The 14,854-nt window shown below is 26.1% G+C and overlaps 1 protein-coding gene across 1 annotated transcript in view; it reads left to right on the forward strand.

Moving 5' to 3' along the window:
• Window positions 1-2,455: 2,455 nt before the first annotated feature.
• pns (pinstripe) overlaps window positions 2,456-14,854 on the forward strand; it is a 56,383-nt gene continuing 43,984 nt past the window's right edge. Inside the window, 1 exon segment of the mRNA XM_067286223.1 lies at window positions 2,456-2,688. Coding sequence (XP_067142324.1) covers window positions 2,607-2,688 — 82 coding nt within the window. The 5' untranslated portion in view covers window positions 2,456-2,606.

Genomic DNA, 14,854 nt, shown 5'->3' on the forward strand with positions numbered 1-14,854 from the left:
TTATCAATTACTTTGTACTAATAAATAAATAAATATACTGTATCGTATTTAAAATTATATTTATATATTAAATAAGGATTTTGATTGAATTTATTTTCGTAATTAATTTCTGAACTTGTACTGTATTTCTCTGTACAGATTTTAATATGTTCAGACTCCGATTTCTGTTCGAAATAAAGCATTTTTTTCCTCGCTTTAATCAGATCAGTGACGTAACCAGGAATTAGGTTTGGTAAAAGCTAACAAATTAGCCTATAGCAGTTGAGCTGAGTATTCAGGGAGAGGCATCCGCACATATCCTTTGTTTCTCAGAATAATGCATACCAATCGTTTAATATATTAACAACGCTTTTATTAATTAATATGTAACAAAAATTTATACACCTTTCCTTAAAATTGGTAATTACCTATAAAATATAAGAAAAATGTAAGGTAGTAATATAATTATGCATTATTATACACAGTGTATGTTGTGTTCTTTCTTTCGTTTTTTCCCCCTGGATTTGTCACTGATAATAGTCGTAAAGAAAGTCGTAGAACAAAAATATCTTTAAAACAAAAAAGAATTTGTATCTGTATTATATTTAAATTAAAAGAAATTTTAAAAAAAATAAAATTTACTTTTGAGTTTTCTATTAATTAAAATTGTTGCTATTATTTTTCTTTTGTTTTATTATTTTATTTATTTATTTATTATTATTATTAATTTTTTTCTTTTTTGAAGGAGAGGCTATAGTATCCTTTAGCCACCCTAAATCTCAAATTATAAAAGAATGAGCCAAAAATTCTGTTGTAATATGTTCACCTGTCAAAAAAATCTACAATCGAACTAGTTCAGATTATAATTGATTATATATTTCAGTTCATATTTCCTTCACGTTCAATAAGATTGGCCATAAATAATGTTGAATTCTGGAGACTCGAGGATTTTGTCTGCAGAAAAAAAATTCTGATAAAAATTAATTCAAATGTATTACATTTTCCAATCATAATATGCTTTTTTTTTTTTTTTGAAAAAATCCAGCCAGTTCATGAATCAAACTTGTGAACCACAGTAATTTAGTTGAACCGAAACTAAAATTAAACCATTTTATAACGAAATGCATAAATCAAAATTATTGTTTTTATCGCCAACAGGCCTTTTTCACGCCTATCATGTGTTCGACCAGGCCCATAATGGAGCGGTAGGATCGTCAAGACGAAATCTGGCATATCTGGGACGGACCGCCCATGAACAATCCTAGGTGTTTTGATGTCCGGAATCGATAGATTCCAGGTCCTCCAGAGCTCTCATGGCCTTGATTTTGTTCTATTTATTTTTTACCAACTGGCATAAAACTTTAAAAAAATTTTTGTTGTTTTATTTGTATATCGAAATTTGGAATTAACATTCTTTCTATAGCCTATGTAATGTCTATGTACCGGTACATCCTGTCTTCACAATTGTTGAATTCTGTGTTGGATACAGCAAACACGATTAATTCTCTGTATCCCCAACATAAGTAACCATCGGAAAAACGATATTAAAATTTATTTTATCTGATAGATGTGACAATAGTACGAGCAGTATGGATGGTTTACTCACGACGAATATTCGCTGTTTCCCTTTTCTTGTCAGTAAATTATGCCGAATCAAAGGAAACGAATATTTGCCTCCACAAATTCGTGTATTTTCTTGTTTTTGAACATTTTCAAAATGGAAATAGTTTTTTAATTAATAAAACGTAATTGAGGTAAAGACATTCTGCTGCCAAATTAAAGAAGAAGGGGGAAAATATTAATGGCGTCGTTTAAAAAATGTTTTAACAAAGTAAAGCAAAATGTTAAAAGTGAGGTAGAGACAGGCAAAATATATAAACGAAATTGGTTTGTTTATTTTTCATTAACAGATATAAACTACTCATAACTATAGCAGCGGCACAAATTACTGTTTGAAAATTGTCCATTTTCTAGATCCTCGTCATTCCCAGAACGTGTCCATGCTCGGTAAATAATCATATATGTATGTATTATACATGTGTACTTGCCACGTGACAAACATTTTAGCAAATACTTTGACGAAGACAATATATTCGGCATTCGGCAAATACCGAATGAGAAAAATGGGAAGAAGCATGAAAAGCATCTACGCTGTCATCCAAACCATCAACATTAGAAGAAAAGTAAAGAATCATAACAGTAAAATATTAAATATAGAAAGACATTTTAAAAAAACGGTATTTCACATTATAAAAAAAATTAGACGAACATTAAAATATAAAATATTTCCAATCACTACAGAAAACTTAATGTATAATAATAATTATTATTATTTACTTTTAATATATTTAGTGATAAAAATTAATAAAATTTCAAATTAAAATGTTAAATATAATAGTTAAAAAAAAATATATATATATTTGATTGTTTAGTACAGTACATGTTGTTTTTCAACATTTACAGACGAGAGGAAGAGTTGGCAACTTTTACGTGTAGTAAGTGCAGTCGCCATCGTAAGATCTATGGAAGTGATCGTTCAGATGTTAGTTTTTCGAACTTTAAAGCTTATAAATTGGTTTTAATACATAGATAAAAAGCATAAAAGAAAGGATGTGAAGCGATTCAAGATGAATGAAAAAAGATTTGCTGATTATTTTGTCGTCTGTGGTTTAGATCTCGGTTCTGGCTTGGAGCCTGATCTTCTGGCTGGTGAGACTTCAATTTTAACAATCATTTAAAGACGTATTAACTTATAAATTATAAATTAGTATTTAATAGTAATTAAAATATAACTTTTGAATTAAAGAGAATTTATGTGTAATTTTTTCCAGTAAGTATTACTGATGAGCTCTTTAATTATTATGTTTATGATGGGAATGCTTACCTGATGCAGCCATTTCTTTAAATGCCTTCATTAAAATTAGATTTTATGGTTTAATTTTATGCTGATCAAATGTAAGGTTGTTTTATAGTTAATTTTTTTGTGTAATTTGAAATGTTTACATGATTTTTTTAAGTTTATATTTCGTATACTTCATCATGTACAGGCCAATTATAGATACTTATCAACATCAAGAATTAATTACTACTTATTGATAGGCACGATTGCAGATGTGAACGACACTGTTGGGACCTTAACAGAGCTGTAGAGCATGCCCGTAGGAGCAAAAAAGCTAAAGGAACCGTATCTCTATATGTGACCCTTTGTGAAAATCAGCCAACTTCAAGGTGATTCACATCTGCAATCTTACCTGACAGGCATGTTGCAGATATATATGACATAAATAATAATAATAATTACTATTATTATTATTTCTGTTTAGTTTACATTTTAAATTCTTGCATTAATTTTTACTTCATTATCGTTATTGATATTTCAGTTATAAATTGGGTACAGTTTAACTTATGAACTATTAGTGAAGTAGTGATAAATTCTAATTAAATAAATGATGTGTTTAACAAATTCACACTTAACGTGAATTTACATGATGATAGAATGTGATAAAAGTTTGTGCAGAAAAATATCATCGTGCAATGTTTAATAATTAATATCGGAAGGTGGTCTTTTTGTTTATATGAATTTTATTAAATATAAATTTTATAAATTGAAGTGATAAGATTTCTTTGTTTTTTGATTTTGTTATTATGCACTGTCACTAGCGTTTATTTAGAATTGATGCTAAATTTTTAATTAAACATATTTTAAAAAATTTATTTCTATTCTCTGAAATGAGTAAACAAATCACAAGAAAATGATTGTACGTATTCCTAAAATTGAGTATAAATAATAATTTACCTATAATTATGTATGTTTCTGAAGATAGAGATGGAAATTTATTAAAACAATTAATAAAATAAATATAGTGCAATTAATTGAAAAATATTAGTGATGTGTAATAATATGAATAAAATTTTTATTGTTGTAATTTAACATAATACAATATTACATTTTTTCTTATTTGTGTTACATTATTGTCATACTTTTCTAAAATATTTTTATTCCTAATTAATTGAATCTTGTACAATGATAGGATTATAGACTAAATATTGAAGAAATTAAATCATTTAATGAATACCAAAAACAAATCTGTTTTTTAGAATGTGTAATAAAATTTATCTTCATTAATGAAATAAGAATATGAAAGCAAGTAGCTTGTAATCTTTTGAAACTATAATGCAGTTTTCATATATATATATATATAACTAATAATTGAATAATTTCTCTTAAAAAAATGAATATTTTAAACAACTGTGAATAGTTTATAGAACTAATTAGATAGATTTTAAAAGAAAATTTATTTTTGTATTATCTTCTTTAATTATTAATAGTAACAGTAATATAGCTTTATATAATCTGACAATTGTTTGGCTCTAATGTATTATCTTCTTTTCTGATAGTTAAGTATTAAGAAAACTATTGGAATCAGTATTACTAAAAACTTAATTGACTAAATTAAGTAGGCTTTTAGCTCCAAATCCAAATATCGGTTTAAAACTAACTACAACCATCAATGACTTTTTATTATTGTATAGTGTAATTTAATTAGCATTAATTTAGTAGTTTATGTATTTGTATACACAATGCACTGAATTACTTAATATCATTCTTTAAACTTTGTTTTGCTACAATAATTTAGTGATTCATTGTGTTTACTGCCATCTGCCTACCTTTGAATGGGTTTATGAGGGGTCTGAGCACCCGAAATGCATTCCCATACTAATAAAACTTTTATTTGAATAACTTGAGTTTTTTCCTGTCTTTTTTTTTTTTTTTTTCTATATGGCTAAATGAGAAGGGCTTATCATATGCCCTTTTCATTTAGCTCTGTTTTGATAAGCTATTTGTTTTAAAGCTTAATTGTCTTTAAATACATTTTATTATTTTTGAACCATATCTTAATAAAATTACTGAGTTAAAGGAATTTATATTAATTTAGATTTTGATTTAGTATATGAGATGACAATGGTACAGCCAGGAGATGAAAGGGAGCAATTGAACCTGCTAATGATATCCATTTTTAAATTTCTACTATTAGTTCACACTCTCCCTATATCTTGTTCAAATTTTCAATCGTTAATAAAATACTTTCTATTCATCCATTCAAGTTCAAATACATTTTTTTAAACTTGTAGTGGATGACACTTGATGTTAATACAGTTTTTTCAAATATTAATTCATTAATTAATTAACTGTGGCGCCCGTTAGCAGTATGCCGATTCGGACCGATAGAGGGCGCGAGGAGAAAAAAAACGAACTTTGAACTACTCATTCACTTTTCGGACCAACAACAACAGGAGACGGACAAAAATTTCTCTTGTATGAGATATTTATGTATATACATATTTATGTTAATTATAATTATTTAATAAAAAGTAACTAAAATAAAATTTTTCTTTGTTGACCTAAGTAGGAATTTACTTTAAAAAATTTTCTTTTATATTACTTGTTTAACAATTTAAATTTGTTTACATGTAAATGTAAAAGTAAACTAATGCCATTTACCACTTAAGTATAAATTTAAATTGTAGAACTCAGTTTTCAAATATTTAGTAATGTAATAAAATATGATTTTTCCCTTTCATAGTCATATGAAACTAATGATTCAAACCTGTATGTATGATTTGTCAGTGATTTCATGTTGTTATTATTTATACAATAAATGTTATTGCTGTAAATCAGTCACATACAATAACATATATAACAAACAATTTGTGTATTTTTGTGTTGCAGTTTTATTTAAACAATATTGGATATTTAATTTATACAATTTAACTCTTTATCTTTTCAGTTGCATTCCCTTGTTAAATTTTTGCATGCTGTACTGGGAGACGACATAATAAAATATAGTTTAACTAATAATTTTTCAGTGGTGATATTAAAATTAAAATATTTCATATGACTTTATTCTTTCAAGAATCTAAGATTTTAAACGCTTGAGTTTTCAAGTTTATTATAATACACTGTTTTTTACATAATTAAATTAATTATAGTATTTTGATTTTTTTTCTTCAATATTAAATTCTAATTCAGAAAGAAAACAGCAAATTTCTCTATGGCCAAGTTTTGATGAATTATTATAACATTTGATTTATTTGAAAATATAAAAACTTAAAGTACACTTTAGAATACACTTTACACAGTGATATTTTGTGATTGATAAGCAGTCTTGAAAACAGTACATTTGTGTTTTTTAATACTTATTTATCTCTGTTTCTCATGTAATATTTTGCTGAGGGATCTTAAATATCATGAAAAGCATTTTAGATAAGGCTTTTGCTGTTTGTTTATATTGGATATAACAAAAAATGCACATAATAATAATATAGTATATATTATAAATTTGATTTAATAGGAAAAAGTTAAAGACCAAAAGATTGCACCCGAAATGCATAGTAAAATAAAGAATAACGTAAATAAAACCCAGTAGTCTTTGTCTCTGATGAAATGCAGTCTAGATAAAATAACAATGGTTGAACTTATCGTTCTTAACTGTGAAGTTTCATCAATTATTTTTAAGAAAGAAAGATCTTTTTTAAAGAAATTGAATTTTAAACAATATAAAGAAGCTGCACCATTGATATTACATATATGTCACTTATAGAAAAAATATAATTGTTTTTGTAGTTTTATTTTATATAAAATGTAGTGATATTGAACCTACTCTTCCCCCTACTACAGTCTTGTCAGCCCATATCCAACCTTTTTACATGCAGTCCTGAAAGTAATTAACAAGGGTAGACAAAGGGTGTAAAAAGGGAGAAAGTAACAAACAAGGGTAGATAGAGTCATTAAAAAGGGGGGAGAAAAAGTGGAAAAAACAGGGAGAGGACAAGAATTGAAGAAGGAGAATCAGATTAGAGGTGGGAGGATAGTAGAGTTAGTGAAGAGAGAAGTGGTGGAGCTTGAAAGTGGGCATGGAAGGATAAGAAGAATCTCATTAACTGTATAGGATTGAGTTTCTACCTTACACAAACAAGTGTGATTAAAGTTTGGTTTTTGCTAGATATTTGAGTTTCAATTGGGTATGATGAATTGGTGAGAGAGAATCCATGAATGCAGGCTGAATTCTCTCTATATATAAGAAAAAACAAATAAAAAATAGAAACATTAATAATCAAAGTATCAGATTTTATTAGATTATTTATTAGATACATAAAAATTAATAAATTAATTTTATAGGATGGCAACTAATTCTATTTCTAATTCTTAATTCATTTTTATACTTTATAAGATCTGACAACTTGATTTAATTTATAAAATTTGACAATGTTTTGTTAGATAGCAAAAAAATTTATTTACACAATGTTTTGATTAAATTTTAATATAAATGAATGAATAAATGATGTGTTTAAAAATTGATATGAAATGTGACAACTAAATTTTATTTTATGAATAAAGATGATTTCCTAGTTCATTTCTTTAGTGAATAGTGAAAAGTAATTTCCACCTTTGATAACTTTTGTAAGCTGTGAGACAAAGAAAACTTCCCAGTGAAGAAAGTATGGCAAAGGATATACTAAACCAATGTAATATTGTGTAGAAAAATAATTTTTTAGAGATACTTCAGTTAAATAATTGAAACAGGGCATATTTATATTTCTACACATTCTATAGAAAGGTTTAAATATATAGTTGATAATTATGTTAAAGACATAAAAACATCAAAGTTTAAAAACTGCTGTTTTTATCTTTTTAACTCTCTATCTCTGTTAGAGGTTGAAAAAAAAACAGCAAAATTTTTAATTTGATAGCAAAAGTAAGGCCAAAAAACAGTCTTATTCTTGCTATCAAATTAAAAATTTTGCCTTTCAAAGAGTAGAAATGCATATTTATATTCTTTTTTAAAGAAATAATAGACACTTACTGTACCTGTATAGCTGAGCGAGCCAAACAGATAATGTCCTCAAATTCTTAATGTTTGGGAAAACAATAATGAACGCAATAACCTTATGTTGATGAAATTACTTTGATTTTTGTAGATAGAATGCACTGAAGAAAATATATAAATTCAAATTTTAGTTTTAACCAATGGAGTATCTTTGTGAAGTGAATTCAAATTTATACAAATATTTTTTTCAGTGCATTCCATTTTTGAAAATCAAAACATTTTCTCAACTTGAAGCAGGTCTTAGAAGCAGACTGAAAGTATTCATTTTATGTTAATTTTTTCACCATCCTGCTGGAGAAACACGATTAGTGTGTTCATTATTTTATTTACTTTCCTGGTTTGTGGAAGAGTAGAACATTTAAGTTGAGGAAATAATGCCCTGCTGAGCCATTGAGTGTTTGTATGGGATCTGAGGTTATAGCAGGCCTCCCTTTTGTTATTTTATTGAATAAATGAAATATGCAGAATGTTTCATTATTAATAAAATGTACTCTTAAACCCTTTAATTTTTGTTAGTAAAAATAACATTAATTTATAGAGGTAGTAATCACTACAGGCCCAAGTTTTCTCTGGGCTATGGGAAAAATTCCTAGCTCCCTCTCTTGACAGCCCTAATGTCGTGTATAATTGTAAGAGCCTCTTCTGAATAATTTGGAACATTACAAGAACAGCTTCTCATCATTTAAGTTATCAAGTATATAATGAAAATTTAAGTGGAAATTGAATTAATAACAGTTTTATTCTGAATAAAATAATTATGCAGTTATAAGCTATATCCTGTTTTATGTCTTGAACACTCTTATTTTGTGAAAATGACTTTTACCTACTTGATATTATCACATTCCTTTGGAGTGCCTTCTTCATGCAGACAGACTGTGGTATGAAATCTTATATTGGAATGTCTACATTTTTTAATTGAAGAACTTAAAATACTATTATAAAACTTTTTTGAAACTAAAAACTAGTATAGAAATTATTTGGTCATATAAGTTGACATTCCATTATTAATTTTTTTAAACAGCAGATTAAATTTCTCTATGATAATTATATATTGACTTTTTTAGTTTTATTTTTTATTTAGGGAAGAAAAAATAATAAATTTCATTTAAACAGTGAACTAAATAGAAATGTCATCACAAATGTATATATATATATATATATATATATATATATACATATATATATATATATACATATACAGTATACATTTGTGATGACATTTCTATTTAGTTCACTCTGTTTAATACTATAAATGATAACGTAATTGAATATGTAACTATACTTTCCTAATTTCATGATTCAATGAAGTGGAACATTGATTTTGCAACAATTTCAATTAAAATATAGTTCAGTAAATATAATAGTTTAATTTTAAAGTTGAACCATTTTATATAGTTTAATATAATCTTTATATAGAAATAAAAATAAGGTTTCTGTAATTTCTAATATATAAGAATATCATATATTGTACCAAAATATTTCTAATGTTCTGACGAATTTGTATTGATGCTTATTGATATTTAAGACAAATTATATTAAACTATGTAAAAGTTTAACTTAGGGAAAAAATTGATAACATACAGCATATATTTAATATTTATTGATAAATAACTTGATACTGGATACTAGAAGATAGCTTTCTTATTTTAGAAAATGTAATCAAACAGTTCATATAGGAGAGATGACATGATCCTTTATTTTTCTTACTAAATGAAATATGTTAAATCAATTACTCTAATCAAACAGGCATTAACTCTTATGTTTACATTCAAGTATTAAGTGAATTTATTAAATTATTATGTAAGATAAATAGGATAAAATTTGGATTGTTGTTTTTGTATATTAAGTTAAATGTATATATTCTCTCTGACTTTTTTTTATTTTATTTTTTATTAATTAAAATTTATTAATTATTTTATTAAAATTATTAAAATTTATTAAAGTTTTAAACCCAGAAAACAGCACACACAGAAATTCATGAAATTCACATATAAATATTTAAAATATAAAGATAAAAGATACCGTTTATACATTTACATACATATTAATATCTGCTGATGTAAGTAGTTTATATGCATGAAATTAATTCATGTATTTAATTTTGTTACAATATTAACATTAAAATTTGTGTAATGAGTGTATATCGCTTTGTTCTTTGTCAGTACTGAAAACAGATAAAATTCACATTATATCTGTTGTTGTTTGTCTTAATTCTGTATTTATTATTAAATAATTCTTGTAAATTTTCCTAATTATTCAGCTGATGCCACAAAAACAAAACTTCATTTAGATATACATAATAGGAAAATGAAAGCAATATTGTTGATGTATTGTAATGATAACATTTGAATAATCCATATAGCAATATTAATTGCTTATTAAAGTAAAACTTCTTATCTTATTTACTTGATATTTCAAAGATATTAATTTACACTGTTGTATCTTGAATCAGTTGTTATAGGATGATGGTAATATTTTTCCTTTAAGTACAGTTGACTTTTTAACTTAAATATTTGTTGTATAAATAGACAAATTGTAATATGCATCATATTTTTAATATGTGGGATTGAAATAGAATTTTGAATAACCTGAAATGCATTTTTTATGATATAATAAATCCGAAAAAATAAATTAACATTTCTACATTTTATTCGTTAAGATTTCTGCATTTTTCTACAAATAACTGTTGAATAATCATAATTAAGAAAAAATTTTTTTATAATTTTATAATCTTGTGTTTATTTTTTTACAACTCCATTAGTTTTTATGTTTAATTAAAATACTTCTGTATGTTGGTTAGGAATTGAAGGAGGTATTGATTACCCTGAAAAAAATTTAAAATGTAAATATTTGATGTGTGGAAAAAATATATTTAATTATTGAATGTTTTTGAAATTAAAATTTGGTGCAATTTTATATATATGAAGTTTTAATTTTAAAAATAAATTAAAATATTATTATTAAATGGGTTTTAACTTAATACAAAATGTAAACTTAAACTTTTCACAATTATTTTTTTTTTATAATTAGAGTTTTCAGTTGCTTTCATAGTAAACTTTAATTATTTGAAAGTATGAATTTATACAGATTACATTTTAAATTAATTTGCCCTCTAAATTATGTAATCATAACAGACTTACAATTAATAATTACTGGTATGAAGCTAAAATAGTTTTTAAATGCTCTAGCTGATAAAATTATTATATTTATTACTGGTATATGGCTTATAGGATTAAAATAATATGTTTTTGTCAGATTTTATAACAGAATAGACTAGATTTATTTATATCATCATATTTGTTAGTCAGTGACTATTCAGTTTATCAATATTTATTTTTATATCTGATATTTGATTCTATTAAACTTTAAAAATTTTTAACAAGTAATTTAAAGATAAACATCTTATTTCAGTCTTAGTATTGATCAAGTCTTGTTTTTTTTATTAGTTAAATTTCTATATTAATCTGACTTGTATTTTTAATCCTAAATAAATGATCTTTGTTTTTCTGTACTTTGACATTCCATTGACATGATTGATAATGTCATTGTTTCTGTTTTCTTTTTTATTAAAAATTTTTTAATATTTAAATGCTCATCATATTTTGAAGTTATTATGTAATTAGATCCTATTGTCATTGTTATGCTAATTTGCCATTAATGAATTATTACAGAGTATTCTATTGTAGGTTAATTTTCCTATTATAACTTTTCTGTTACTAAATGATATAGCATTTTTTAAATACATAAGTTGGTATAAGTACATTTATATTATTTTGTGATCATTACATAAAGAAAGCCGATAAAAACAAAAATTATTTTAAAATTAAAAAAATCATCAAATTATCATTACTTATATGCAAGTGGCATTAAACAAAAAATAAATCATCTTTGTTTGCATATTTGATGAAAGATCTAAGTTTAAAATAGAGTTCAATGTACAGACAAGAACAGCTGATATATAAATCATTAAACTTTAAAGTTGTTCTATTGTTATAAAAAGATTAAATGAAATTTGAAGTCGTTAAATCAAGCTTAACTTTTATCTGATGGATTTTCATCAATTAAACTGAATCAAAAACTTAGTTTCTATGTAAATGACTAAAATAGAAGTTTTATTAAAAATTAACATGCTAATTTAGTTTATAAACTTATCAATAATTAAATTATTAAATAAATAACATAAATAAAGAAGCAGCAACTTCTGTTTTAAAGAACAATCATAAATATAAGCAACTTGTAAGCTCTAATTAAGTAGTCTTATAATTTAGCTTAAAAAATAGTTATCATTGTTTTGTGAAACAATAGCCAATTTATAAACAAAGTAAGATAAAGCAAAAAGTTAAAAGTAGCAATATATAATAGATTTCTTTAAAATTTTTAAACATATTTCAATATGTAAAAAACAAAATTACATATAGTAACTATACTGTGTCAGTAATTAAGATTTGATACTGATATTTATTACTTTATTCTCAGTTTCTAAACATCTGCTGTTTTGTTTAATTGTTTACTTATGTTTAAATTATTACTACTTAATGGATTTATATCACTTGCCTTTTGTAATTATTTAAAGTGACAATGAAAATTTTTGAAATTATTGTATTTTTTAGAAATGATCTCTAAATTAGTTCAAAGAAATTTTCATAAATTTTTCACTCAGCAAATCTTACTTTTTTTTATTTATTTTTCTCCCTGATTCAATATTTCCATCATTAAGTTATAGCAACAATAATAATTCAATGAGTTTTAGAAGGTAGTTTTAATATACAAGGGCTGATCAAAAATATTCAGAACAGAATTTATTTCAGGGAAATAAAAGCAGTTACCTGTCACTGGAAGTTATCTCCTTCAAAGTACAACCCTCCAGATTATTTGCAGCAATTCTAGTGATCCTTGCATTTTACCATGCATCTCTGAGGCTTGTTTGGGAATGGTTTGCTCTGTAATCTTGCATTCATTTGTATCATTATGACATCTGATATCATTTCTCCTTTATGGTGCTTTTGAACCTGGGAAAGAGGTAGAGGTCAGGAAGAGCCAAATCTGGTAAGGTGGGTGGGAAACTACAGGGATGCTGTGCTTAGCCAGAAATTTTGTTATAGAGTTGCATAGCATGATGCATTATAATGGTGCAGAAACCAATTACCAGAAGACCATTTGTGAATGCATTTCCAAGATCTGCTTCTCCAAGGCACTACTGAATAGTTCTGTAGATAGTCTGATTGATTTATGCCATTGATCAGCCTGTGTGGGTCATTATCAGTTTAATTGTGGCCATGAAATGTGAATACAATACTGAAATCCAAAACATTTGAGTAGGACTCAAATGTTTGGACTGACTGAGTGCTGTTCCCAAATGTTTGTTGAAACATTACATACATTTCATTGACCATCTTACCAAGTTTCAGCAATACTTGATGCAAACATTTTACTTATTCAGCTCATCCATTTCATAACATGACAGAGAGAAACACATGCCTGCACTGTAGCTTAACCCACTATCATATTGTCACCCACTACTCTGGCACATGGCATCAGGAGATGTAGTCAAATACCTTCCATGGTTGCCACATTGCTATTAGTAATACTGTATTTATTTGCATATAAGATGAGGTTTTTATTTATTTATCACAGCTTCAAATTCCTAGGTTGTCCTATATATGCGAGTGAAGATTCTGTGTGTTTTTGCAAATAATTTTTGTGAACCATGTATTTGCATTTTTTCCCAGATGCTTGCCCTCTTGTATTTAAAACCATAAGTATTTTATCTGGGTTGTTTGAATTGTTCTTGTATATTGTCAGGAGTAAAGATGAATAGCAATAGGAAAAGCAAAGCTTTTGAATTGAATTCCAGATTGAAATTCCAAAATCACATGGGAGCCTAATATAAGGTTTAATCCATTCCCATGTGAAAACAGGTGATTATTCGGAAATCAGAATTTGGAGAAACTCGTGTTTCTCCAAATTCTGATTTTTGAATAATCACCTGTTTTCGTGTAATCGACATAGAGTGTATTTGACTGTTAAGAATAGGCAAAAAAAAAAGGTTTCCAATTGTCCATCTTTATGTGAACAAATTATGTTGTTGATTTTACAAGGTTTTTCCTTAAAGTTTAAAATCTCTGTAATTTTTGCGGGACAATGTGGTGCATTTACGTGCATTTGATATTTTATTTGTGATTAAACGAAATAAAATTAGAATTGTATTAATAAATCTAATTTTCTTTATTTTGATCTTTAAAGTCACACCTCGTTCTATATGTGACTAAAAGGTATTTCATGCATAAAAATTCTGTTCCAGGTATTTTTGATCAGCCCTTGTACATTAGTATGCTACAGTATTAGTTTAAGTTTTTTAGAAATAATAGATACTATAGTACAGTAATACCCCAAACTTACATCATAGGTGGGACCGAGCGATAACTGCAAAAGTCAAATTCACACAAGTCGGGGTATAATTTCACATATAAATTACATACAAATTATTTTTAATTGGGACCGGAGACTAAAGAAACCAATAATTTAGAAAATAAAATCTTAGATAATACATATGTATAACAAATTATATTATTAAAATCATAAACTGAAGTTATTTTGATGTAGAAGGTTTCATAAAATCTAACAAATTCATCTGATGGCTCAAAGATTTTTTCCTGCAAAATTTCCTCGTAGCATGCTAATAATTTTTTTATTTCTTGTTTTGTAGAAGAAATGCGCTCTTCATTGGAGTCTATATTTTCTAAAATTTGTAACCCCTTTTCAATTGAACTGAGGCCTTCTGTCGAGTTTCCAACCATCATTCAATCTTCTGATTGAACTGGGTCTAAAGAATCAAGTTCTTCAATGTCTTGCTCTTGCTCACACATTTCTATGAGCTCATCAATTGTCAGCTCCTGACTGTGGGAATTCAGCAGTTCTTGAACGTCATCACTATCCACTTCTAAATTTATTTGCCTGGCAAGATTGACATCTTCTTCAATCTCATT

This window comes from Centruroides vittatus, unplaced genomic scaffold (assembly GCF_030686945.1).
Source record: "Centruroides vittatus isolate TY-2023 unplaced genomic scaffold, ASM3068694v2 scaffold_3293, whole genome shotgun sequence".
Lineage (NCBI taxonomy): Eukaryota > Metazoa > Arthropoda > Arachnida > Scorpiones > Buthidae > Centruroides > Centruroides vittatus.